Here is a 12,777-nt window from a genome sequence, read left to right as displayed (position 1 = left end):
GAGACCGCATTCATTGTTCTCTCTCGCTTTGCTCGTGTTGCTTAGTCTTGCCGCATGGAACTTTTAGCCGTTTTCTCATACTTTTCAGTGTAAAATAGTGCGTGTGACGCCCTTGAAAATGGCTCCTAAACGTCTTCTACCCTCTACATCCTCTAGTGAACCCAAGAAGATGAGAAAAATGATGACAGTGAATGAGAAAGTAAAATTATTGGACATGCTTAAGGCAGGCAGTAGCTATGCGTCTGTTGCCCGCATTTACGGAGTGAATGAATCGACGGTTCGCTACATAATAAAGATGAAATTAAAATACGTAAAACTGCCTCAATAACGTTTCCAAGGACACTAAGCGCGTTGGGACTCCTTGTAATAAAACAATTGTGCAAATGGAGAATGCATTATCAATGTATTAAATACTTTATTCATATTACAGTATTTATACAGTACAGTACTTTATTTTATGTACAGTATATAATTTAGATTATCAATATTTATTTACATGATTCTTTAATGTTCTAATGACAACATATGCATTTATAGGGTTAATATACACTTACTGTCATTACATATACATGTACATGTACACAAAAAAAATGTACGTATTCCAAAAATAGGGAGGGAACCTACTTCGCGGTTTTTCACCTACCGTGGTCGGGTTCTGGTCCCCATATGTATGAGACTATGTTGGTCACTTATGGATAATTTTATCATTGAAAAATGTTAGATCGTTAAAAAATCATTTGCTGCTAAAATGATATTTCAGAACAAAAATTAATTACTGGTATGTTACTGCAGCACAAATTTTTCGTCAACGTGACTCTGCAAGAGTCAGTGAGACTAGTCTTGGTCTGTCTAGATAGAAGGACTCAAACTGGGAAAGGGGCATCTAGATGGAGAACAGTTTAAGCAGAGGGCTGTAGTCTAACGATAATAATTCATGCATTTGGGATATAATTTCAAAGTTATGACTTATGTTTTACTTATGTCGTCTTGTGTATAAAACAAACGTTAGTTAAGATAGTGATTTCAAAACTTGCAATAAATTATTACAAGTTATAGTTTAGACTAACGTCAACGCTACTTAGGTAATTTTAGTCTCCCAATGGGCTTTTTCAGTACAAGGAAATATTCATTAAGAAATAAATAAGCGAGATGGTGAGTTATCTTCGCTATCAGATATGCAAATACTGTAATTCTACGTTTCTATGATTTCATTTTTACCTTACGAATGGAAGACTATAATCAGATCAGACATATTAAGTCACACGGCTTATGTACAGAATCTACAGAAAGACAATAACATTGTGTCTTAAATAATAATAATAATAATAATAATAATAATAATAATAATAATAATAATAATAAGGGTGATGATAGGATGGCTCAGGAGTCTAGGCCTATGCTATTAGCTTTACAACTCTTCGTATTCTTCAGCGGTTATGCAGCAGCGGGGTCTCTCACCTACTAGGATGGCTTTTCAATTTTTCTCCTTCATTGAATCGTTTAGCCATCTATAAACAGTTGTTTTGTTAATGTTAAGACGACTGGTTATATCTATCTTTTTTTTTTTCTTATAGAGAATCTGGTGAAATAAGCTTAACTAGAGTTAGAGCTATCCGGTAGATGTTGGGTAGCACTAGCCATATTTGAGAGATGACTTGCTTGTGAGAGTGCCAATTGATGTCCGGTAAGACCCTGCCCACAACTACATCTCCGATACGTTCTTTACATTAAATATATAACTATAATGGCTAAAAAGTCAGACTGATTCAGTATATTTTTTTCCAATTTTTATCATAATTAGGGTCAACTCTATGGCTGGTGGAGGCCCTTCTAGGAGGACTGTCTACGGGAAGCCAACCCGCAGTGCTCGGGAGAGTATTAAAGTCCGCGAGCTTACTGCGAGGAACGAGGACCCATTGCTCCTTTGGTGAACTACTCCTCCTGGCTTTCTTCTTCGGGGACCTTGACCTAGAGCGGGACCTCGAGGGGGAGCGCCGTCTCCTGGATCTGTCCCTCCTTAGACGGTGTCTTCTCCACACCTCCTCCGACAACGATGAGCCTACTTCCGAGGACCCTGACGACTCCTCGTAACAACTCCGAGAGACGGGAACGTCCGCTTTCACCATTTTCTGGGTTCCAGATGTCGAAGGCTGAAGGAAGACGTCGGGAACCGCCGACAGAGGGGCTGGGAGAGATATCGGACGATCAACATTCTGGAACCAGGACCCAAGGCCGTCCTCCCCCTCAAAGGTGACCTACAGGGAGTTCTCGGGGCCCCCATCCGAGGGGATCTTCTAACGGCGAATATTCTTTTCCTGGGGCTCCTTCAGCTGCGGAGGCGCCTGAAACATAAATCTACGATGCTGGTGAAGATACAGGGACATCTTTATTCCACATAGGGTCGTCCGAAGAGACGTGGCCCACCATGCACAAGGGCATCGTCTTGCGGACCCTCGCTAATAAAACTTTCAGGCCCCCTACTTGCCTGTAAAGGATCAGCAACCCCAGGATCCCGAAGACACGACTCCTGGGGAAGAACCATTGGTTTCTTCCCCGCAACAGACTTACCTCGTCCTCTACTCTGGGTAGGGGATGAAGAAGGGACCCTGTCAGACTTCTCTCCCGTAAACGTCGCGGGTGAAGAAATGCTGGACTTCCTGGGCGAGCGTTTAGACTACTACTTCTTCGTTCCAAACCTCACCCACTGCACTTCAGTCCACGACACACACTCCGGACACGTGTCCGAAGGAGAGCAAACTCTACCCCTGCACGAAGAGCAAAGGGAGTGCGGGTCCACCTCAGGCTTAGATAAGAACGCACCACACGATTTTCCAGCCTTAGGCCCAGGACAACGGCAATGATGCTCCATATTGCACTAGCACAATACCGCAAGACACAGGAATGCAGCGGGAAAGGATAATAAGGGCAAGAGAACACTTTACAAACACAAGGGAAAGCACAAGGGAAAACAAGCGGACACGCAAGAGCACAAGGGAAAGTATAGCGGGCCACGCGGGAACCACGTGGGACACACGAGCCTGGGACACAAAGGGTCGCACTGAGACAAGGAGAGCGTCGAGATGATATCACGACGCGACAGAGAACTTACTGGGGGTCGAGATCCAAGCTAACGCGCCACCTGGCTCGGGACTAGCCTCAGGGCACGTATCCTTCCGCCGGGGGTAGTCCTCACAAAAAACGGAAGTAGGGTAAACTACACAAAACTCTGGTCAGTTGAGAGGAGATTCCAGGTACCTCCTAAGAAAGTAGTTCGAGGTAAGTCTCTGTGTTGGAACAAATCCAGGTTAAACACGAGTAAATTTGATTTCTATGTTGCCAGTATGACGGCAGAAAAAATCTGATACTAGGAGGGATAGTTCGACCAAGCTCCGTGGTGGCGCTAGTGTATACCTGGCACATCTATGCGATTGCTGCGAGTTTTTAATTTCTGCTGTGGACAGAAGCATAAGCTATTATTATATAACCAGCGGGTAAGTTTAAATGTTTAAAAATTTTAAGTACTTCTCGATTGGTAAAATGCTTCCAAAATTGAAAAATAGTATACAAAAATGCATTATTAGAGCATATGATATCCTATGAAACAAAATGGAATAATGATAGACAGTAAGAAAATATTGATAAAATATGATTGAGGTTATTGCCGAATCATAACGCATCCTAATAAATCTACGGAAACTTCACTTTTTTAGTTCAACATATGACTAAATCGACTTATGACGTATCTCTCGGTCCTGATCTCCGCCGTAAGTCGGCAACTACCTGTATAGTGGAATCCTGAAGTTCAGGGACATCACAAAGAGATCCCCAGTCGGGTAACCCCACAAAGTCAGGACTTTGTTGGCTACCAGAAGATTCAAAGACCACTTGGAGCCTACGCTCTGACTCGCCCTGGTCAAGTTGTCTACGAGCACATTCTCTTTGCCAGGAATGAAGCGAGCTGATAGGGTCGCCGAATGTTCTGTCCATCTTAGAATGTCTACCGCTAGATGGAATACAGGCTGCGAAAAGGTACCGCCTTATTTGTTTATGTAAGCCACCAAAGTAGCATTATTGCTCATTAGCACCACGGAGTGACCCGCCAGCAACCGATGGAACTGCTGGAGAGCTAGGATTGCTGCCCTCATCTTTAGGTTTATGTGCTGTTATTTTTCAGACACAGACCAAAGGCCTGAGACTGTGTGATGCAGCAAGTGGGCTCCCCCATACTTTTGATGGATCTGTGTAGATCATAAAGTCCAGAGAAGAGACGAGTAGATTTAGTCCTTTGAGGACGCTCTCCTTTGTTACCCACCACTGAAGATCTATTACTTGATTCTGTCATGTTGGGACTAAGCCAGCAGCTGGGAACAAGACGAATCAGGGAAGTTAGGTGCCCTAGGAGACACAACCACTGCCTGGCTGGAAGATCTTCCCGTCTGAGGAAGGGTCTTGCCACTTCTCTTAGTCTGTGTACTCTCTCGTCTGATGAAAAGACTTTCTAGAGGTTGGTGTCTATAATCATACTGAGATAGACCAGTCTCTTGAGATGGGAGCAGTGATGACCGAGATTTATCACAATCCCCAGATCCTGATAAAACTTGAGATGCATGTCTTGGTGATGAAGAAGGGTCGTCGCCGAGTCTGCTACAATCAGCCAATCGTTGAGGTATCTTACGAGACGAATGCTGTTCTTTTGAGCCCAAGATGACACTAGGGACAACACCCTGATGAAGACCTGGGGTGGTGTTGCGAGACCAAAGCAGAGAACTTTGAACTGGTAGTCTGTTCTCGTGTATGAATTGGATACTTCCTTGAAGACGGATGGATTGGGATCTGGAAGTATGTGTCTTGAAGATCATGTGTGCACATGAAGTCTCTTGGTCTTACTGCCTGGATGACCATGTCTGCCGTCTCCATCCTGAATGGAATTTGTAGAACAAACTTGTTTAGGGGGCAAGAGATCGATGACTGGTCCCCAGCCTCCAGATGCCTTTTCACAAGAAAGAATTGACTGTAAAAGCTTGAAGACCTGTCGAGAACCTCTTGAAGAGTGCCCTACTGCAGCATGGTCTGGACTTCGCCCCGGAGAGCCCGCTCCTTTATGGACCCTTTCATAAAGGAGCTCGAAGGAATTGGATCCAGAGTCAAGAGGGAGAGATTGTATGAATGGGACAAGATACCATACAACGATCACTGTGATCATCCAGGGATCTGCCATGTGGAACAGCCACCTCTGCCTGAGGCGTTGCAGGCATCCTATCACCGGTGGACTGGTGAGAGAATTGCCCTCCCTAGCGTAAGCGACCGCTTCCACCTCTCTTTCCTCTGAAAGGCTTGTTTCCCTTCTGGTCTTTAGCCTGAAAGGGACGCTTGGATACCTTGGCAGGTTCTGCGGACCTAGAATGAATGAATGAATGAATGATTTAAAGTTTTCAGGCATCCTGACATCTATGACGAGGGATTTGATGTATTGGGCTGATCTCTGGGAGGCTGAGGAACCCTCCCATTACGGGTCATGGCCCCATGGAGGAGAAAATCCTTGGAGGATTTTCTCCACCTATCAGCTGCCCTCTCTACTTCCTCCGGGTCGAAGAGAGTGGATCACTCGAGGGTCGAATTCCTATGGCATGCAACATGATCTTTCAACATCTGCCTGTGGAGCTTCCAATCATGGTATCCCTTTTCTTTAGGTTTCGCCCACAGGTTAACTGTGTGGTGCCAAAGGAACTCCAGAGTCTTACAATCTGGCCCAACGACCCCAGCCATAGTTCGAGCCACGAAGCAGCCTGCATGGCGTACTTCACACCTCTCTCTATGTTGAGGAGCTCAATTGCAGAAAATGAGGGATTTTACTGAGGGGTCGAGGGTCAGAGCAGGAAGGGCCTCATTTTCGATCGCGTAATGCTTCCTTTGCAAAATGAAAGGCAGTGGAAAAACCCTAGATGAGGAGCCTGCCCTCAGAGCTAAATGCGCCTGCTGAGAGATAGCTTTCCTTCTGGCTGTTGTCAATCCCTTCGACCAGGGCAAGACTGCACTGATCTTTGGGGGTCTCTGGATGCCAAACAGTTGGTCCAGGACCATGTCCTTGCCTTCCTGAGGAGTGGTACCAGGATCTGAAAGCTTATTAATCGATCTCATACTGGTAACGACTTGCCAGAATGTGTGTTCTGACTCCTTATGCTTGGCTTGGGCGTGGAACTTTAGACTAATCTACCTCCAAGTTCTCATCAATAGCAAAGTGGGGTTGAAGTTGTTAACTGGTTCTTGCGATGGTCACGGCTCAGGGGATCTCTGATCTAACTGGGGCCTCAGTCTCTCCCTTGCTTTCGCATTCTTAGGAACAGCCGTTGAGTCCTTTGACTCTAGAAGGAGGAAAGAGCTCTTCCAAGATGGAAGGTCTGGTAGGAGCCTGCAATTCTGTTGGAGCCGAGAGTCGGGGACAGAAGATTGCTTATCTCTGGGTGGTCTAGAGACAGGGCGAAGTTCCGGAGAAACGATTTCCACGTATTCAGGCCTAAAAGGTCGAAGGGAGATCTCCCGGGATGATCCTATAACCCTGCTCAACTGAGATTGGAGCCAATCCGCGTGAGGTAGAGTACCGCGCTGCATCTTACTCATTTGCCTCGTCGTTAGCTTATCTCTAGAACGTATCGTGGTAAAAGTTAGTTGCCCAAAGGTCTGGGTCAACCCAAAATCAACCCTGTCCTCAGCTCTATGACTAGATGGGGGTGACTGGTGAACTGGAGGGTTGTTAGGCCGACTAACCAGGGAAGGTTTCCTCCTGGGGTTAGAAGGGCCTGCAGAGGAGGATGAAAAAGATATCGACCTCTCAAGTGGAATATTAGGAGTGGATTGGACCTGAGGCTGTTGAGGTTTTGGAGCGGCTGGAAGGTCCAAGCTAACTAGAGACTTCTGCAGAGTAGACACCAAGGTGTCGTACAAAGACAGAAGTTAAAGTACTGACATCGGGTCTGGGGTCTCCTTCGCCTTTTGGTGGAATGACGTTTTGGAGCTTTGCAAGCTCTAAGAAACAATCTCTTAGTCACGAGAAGGTCCTCCTTGGTTGTCCGAAGTAAACGATCTGGAGATATTGTAAAGCCCATAAACTTGTTTGGGGGTTCCTTAACCCCTTTTGGGAAGGGGATTGGCCTATGGCTAGATGTAGCAGTTGCAGAGGCTGTTGCCAGAGGTTTTCGGCTCGCCACAACTCGTGAAATCGGGGCCGAAGCTCGTGAAATCAGTCGATTCACGCGTCAAAGGGTGAGATTCACAAGCAAATATATCCGTCTCATGAGTGATTGCAGCGAGCGAGGAGGAGGAAGTCTCGGGGGCCTCTGTAGTACTATAAGGCTACGATCGCTCGCTGGAGACAAAGCGTTGCATTGGCGAGCATTGCATCAGCAGGTGACACGTAAGTGAGCGTCACGTGGGCCAACAAATACCTAGGATACCCCAAGTTGCAAAGGGAGCAGGGGGTAAACGATAAAGATGCCTCTCTAGTTGTCATTGTTCGGGAGATCATTGTTCGTGCGTGGTATATCTTGGAGAAGGAGCAGCAGGAGATTGTTGGACTGAAGAGCGTCTCATGGATCGTGAGACCCTAATTCATCCTCGTGAAGAGTATCGCTTCGATCGTGATCATGAAAACTTTATCTCGCGATTGTGAGCACCCTGCTCGTAATCACAAGCTCCTCGTACGTGATCATGAGCGTCTAGTTTGTGATCGTGAGCTTTTTCCTCGTGATGAACTGCAATCTCTGGATTTTGAACGTTTAGCTCGTGAATGAGAACTCCCAGGAACAGCCAAGCCTGCAGCACATTTGAAAGGGAGAAAGGCTCCAGTAGGCTGGATGTAAAGGTACTTCTTTAGGGGAAGCAACAACACCCCAAGTATCCCGAGGTTGCCATGGAATTAACTGGTCTACGTTCCTACTTTATTGTCCTCCGTTGGAAGGCAAGCGAGGAAGAGCTTTGAGAGAGATATCTAGGTGTGCAGGAAGAAGCCCGAGGTCTTTTCACCCCTGAGGAGGACCCTAGGGGAGAGAGATCTCTCTTCGACCTCTTCCTGCGCCGCCCAACTTTCTCCCACTGGAAGTCATGCCACTCCCTACACTCTTCACAGGGCGAACCCTTCTCGCAGCGACGCTCCCTGCAGGTTGGGCACAGCGAATGAGTGTCACTCTCAGTTGACTACATGAGCGCCCTTCGCGACCAGGGCAGGTACGCATGGGAGCGTCAAAGAGATCAATCACACCTGAAAGAGTAAAAAAAATTTTCATAAAAGTTATAGTCAGTATGCCCAACCCTTGAGGAGGAGAGAGCCGAAACGTCTAGTCTCTAAACGCCAAAAGAAAATAAGTGACGTAGTTCACCTATGAGTGAGTAGATATAGGTGGCCGGGTAGCCCCAAGCCACCCCCTACCTACCCACTATACTGGTTAGGTAGGGTTGCCACCTCGCATTGAAAGTCTAATGGCTAGCCTTCGAGCTTTGCCAAAAGATAATCCCTAATAAATAACATAAGATTTGTTAATGAAGGAACAATGGAAAATTCTTAAATTTAGAAAAAAATTATAAGTCTAGCTCGATTTAACAGAGCTTCTAGAAGAAGCAGCAGTATGAACCTCAAGTGAGTATAGAAATAAATCTTTTTATCAAAATGTTTTTGTGCAAAATTATCTTTCCACTAAAGTACTAATCATATTTGTGAATTGAAAATTAGTGTTACACATATACTGGTAAGTTTTCAATCTACTTGAACTAAAGTCTTGTACTACTGTATAATAAATAGCAAAACTGGTCAATGTATACAACCACAGGAACACTTCAAAATACAGTGGAACCTCTACACACGAACGTATCTACATCCGAATTTTCCAACATCCGAAGTAAAATTCGAGCAAATTTTTGACTCTACACCCGAATTTTATTTCGACACACGAAGTAAACATTACGCCATTGAGCGTCGAGTGCTCAGTTCTCTATTCTTGTGTGTATCGAGTGGTTGTCTTCTGTTTGGTCTGTTATTAACAGTGCTTATTTTCTTCCTTTTCTCACATTTCCTTTTTGATTTTACCTATAATCATGGTGCCTAAGAAGCTAAGTTTCAGTACAGGAAGAAGGCAATTCTTTCATTAGAATTGAAGCAAGAAATTATAGAAAAACATGAGAGCAGTGTGCATGTGAGTGATATTGTATGGCTAAACAATATGGCCGGAATAGGCCTATGATCTCGAGGATCATCAAGCTGAAGGCAGCCATTAAAGCAAATAACCATCGAAGGGAATCACCATTATTACAAGACATCGTAGCAATACCCTGGAAGAGGTAGAACGCCTTTTGCTGATACGGATAAAGGACAAAGAGATTGTTGGCAACGATCATTTGTGAGAAGGGCCAGAGTGATGAACAGAAAGAAAGAAAAAAGTGAAGCAAAGAAAACCAAGATAGCATTAACAAGCTCTTTTAAATAAGACTTCTCTCTTTTTCTGTTTCTCTCTAAACATAGCATTAACATGTTCTTTAAATAAAATCTCTCTCTCTCTCTCTCTCTCTCTCTCTCTCGTTTTTCTTCGCTGTTATAGTGTTAGATACGTCTATTATTTTTTTTCCGAGAGAGAGAGAGAGAGAGAGAGAGAGAGAGAGAGAGATTAAACAAAAATGTGTTTAGAGTACATATGATTTTTAACAGCGTCGAGTTGAAAAACAATTAAATGTAACTAAGAAAGTAATAGCAGCTAATCTGAATTCCTTTATTAACTAAAACAAATATTGATACAAACACACTCGTGTGCGTATGCACAAACACACACACGTGCAAAAATTGCTACGCAGTAAGAGAGACGGTCGGGGAGGAGGTAGAGATGGTGACTGCGATAACACCGTAACTCGTCACTGAAAGTGATGAAAATAAAAAATCAAAAGAAAAAAGATGTAAAAAATATGAAATATAAAAATAAAAAAAATGAAAATAAGCTAAGTTAGATTAAAATATCCGTAGTGTAAGTTACGGTATGTTATCGCAGTCACCATCTCTACCTCCTCGCCGATCGTGTCTTCTCGTGCATGTGTGTGTGTTTGCGCATACGCACACGAGTGTGTTTGTATCAATATTTATTTTAGTCAATAAAGGAATTCAGATTCGCTGATATTGTTTTTAAAGCTACATTTGACTGTCTTTCAACTCGTTAACGCTGTTAAAAATCATATGTACACAACATCCATCCATATATATCTCTCTCTCTCTCTCTCTCTCTCTCTCTCTCTCTCTCTCTCTCTCTCTCTCTCTCTCTCTCTCTCTCTCTCTCAGAAAAAAATAATAGACGTCTCTAACACTAACAGTGAAGAAGAACAAGAGAGAGAGAGAGCAAGAGAGAGAGAGAGAGAGAGAGAGAGAGAGAGTATTTATTTAAAGAACATGTTAACACCATGTCTACCTTCTCGCCGATCGTCCGTCTCCTGGCGTAGCAAATCCTACACCTGCGTTGGCCTGTCTCTAAGGTAAAGTGGCAATAAAACACATTTTTTATTTATTATTTCTTTATAATTATCTTTTTTACATGCTGCTTTCATATTATGCAGTTATTTTATTGTTATGTGTAATTATGTGTAGCCATTTATTAAGGATTTATTATGGGTTTTTAGGCTGAGGAACGAATTAAATGAATTACCATGTATTCTTATGGGAAAATTCGTTTCTACATCCGATCATTTTCTACATCCGAAGTTGGTTGTAGAACGAATTAAATTCGTATGTAGAGGTACCACTGTAAATAAACAGCAGGGAAAATATAAAACTTACCTTGAGCACAAATTCATAAAAAAAACAAACACGAAGCTTCGTAAGCAAAGGTACCACCACGGGTCAGCAGGCAGGTTGACTATCATACAACCCAACTGAAGACTCGTCGGGGCTCCAATGCCGATCCAACTTGAGGAAAGTAGATTCTTCTTTCCAATTCTTCAATTCTGCTAAACTACTTATTACTTAAAATTGAAACTATTTGTACTAACCTTAGTGTGTTTTCTATCAGTTGCATAAACAATTGATGTACAGCATACTTCAGCTAATTTTTTCCCATGGCCATAATATGCCCATAGGCATATTTCGTTGGACCCTATGACATCCTTAATGAATAAAACTCTTTGACTAAAACGAAGTGATAGACGATCAAATAATTCTATATTCTTCAGTAAATTATCATCGGAAGTGCTGTAGAAGGAAAGAAAAATGTGAATCAAACACCAGTACCTTACTAATTAATTTTTCACTGTACCTTTAGTTTAACATTGTCCATAAAATAATGTCTTCAACATAACATTACATTCATATCAAGCCTGTAAAAAAATTCTTCACTTCATAAAAAAATTTTTACGCCCTTCCATACAGTAACTGGTATACATTTTCCTATGGTACAGCTGTATATTTCTTCTTTGCTACAAAATATGTAAACTGGAAGTTGATGGTGAAAATAAAAAAGCAATGAAAAGTCTACAAATGTGAAGTTAGAAAAGTGTAACATCAACAAAGTTGCTATGAATACATATGTACCAGAACATAGGACACTGATGTACTTGGACTAATAATATATCATCATACATATACCAAGGCACTTCCCCCAATTTTGGGGGGTAGCCGACAACAAACAAATGAAATAGAAAAGGGGACCTCTCCTCTCTATGTTCATCCCAGCCTGACAAGGGACTCAACCAAGTTTGGCTGGTACTGCTAAGGGTGCCACAGCCCACCCTCCCCCGTTATCCACCACAGATGAAGCTTCATAACACTGAATCCCCTACTGGCCCTACCTCCGCGGTCTTCCAAGGCACTGGAAGAAGCAGCAGCGCCTACCGGAACTGCGTCACATTCGCTCGCCATTCATTCTTATTTCTAGCACGCTCTCTTGCCTCTCTCACATCTATCCTCCTTATCACCCAGAGCTTCCTTCACTCCATCCATCCACCCAAACCTTGGCCTTCCTCTTGAACTTCTCCCATCAACTCTTGCATTCATCACCCTCTTTAACAGACAGCCGTTTTCCATTCTCTCAACATGGCCAAACTACCTAAACACATTCATATCCACTCTAGCTGCTAACTCATTTCTTACACCCGTTCTTACTCTCACTACTTCGTTCCTAACCCTATCTACTCGAGATACACCAGCCATAATCCTTAGACATTTCATCTCAAACACATTCAATTTGTCTCTCAGTCACTTTCATTCCCAACAACTCCGATCCATACATCACAGTTGGTACAATCACTTTCTCATACAGAACTCTCTTTACATTCATGCCCAACCCTCTATTTTTTACTACTCCCTTAACTGCCTCCAACACTTTGCATCCTTCTTTCACTCTCTGACGTACATCTGCTTCCACTCCACCGTTTGTTGCAACAACAGACCCCTAGTACTTAAACTGATCCACCTCCTCAAGTAACTCTCCATTCAACATGACATTCAACCTCGCACCACCCTCCCTTCTCGTACATCTCATAACCTTACTCTTACCCACATTAACTCTCAACTTCCTTCTCTCACACACCATTCCAAATTCTGTCACTAATCAGCCAACCTTCCCTTCCACGTCTGCAACCAGTACAGTATCATCCGCAAACAACAACTGATTTACCTCCCATTCATGGTCATTCTCGTCTACCAGATTCAATACTCATCCAAGCACTCGAGCATTCACCTCTCTCACCACTCCATCAACATACAAGTTAAACAACCACGGCGACATCACACATCCCTGTCTCAGCCCCACTCTCACC

The 12,777-nt window shown here is 43.5% G+C and overlaps 1 protein-coding gene across 1 annotated transcript in view; it reads right to left on the bottom strand.

The window, feature by feature from the left end:
* Positions 1–12,777, bottom strand: part of LOC137639608 (BTB/POZ domain-containing adapter for CUL3-mediated RhoA degradation protein 3) — a 119,152-nt gene that overhangs the window by 12,286 nt on the left and 94,089 nt on the right. Inside the window, exon 6 of the mRNA XM_068371867.1 lies at positions 11,014–11,212. Within this exon, the coding sequence (XP_068227968.1) occupies positions 11,014–11,212 (199 nt within the window). The remainder of the gene's footprint in view (positions 1–11,013; positions 11,213–12,777) is intronic.

The sequence above is a fragment of the Palaemon carinicauda genome, chromosome 4 (assembly GCF_036898095.1).
Source record: "Palaemon carinicauda isolate YSFRI2023 chromosome 4, ASM3689809v2, whole genome shotgun sequence".
In the NCBI taxonomy this organism is placed as follows: domain Eukaryota; kingdom Metazoa; phylum Arthropoda; class Malacostraca; order Decapoda; family Palaemonidae; genus Palaemon; species Palaemon carinicauda.
The sequence above is the reverse complement of the archived record's forward strand: the minus strand, read 5'-3'. Positions and strand labels throughout refer to the sequence as shown.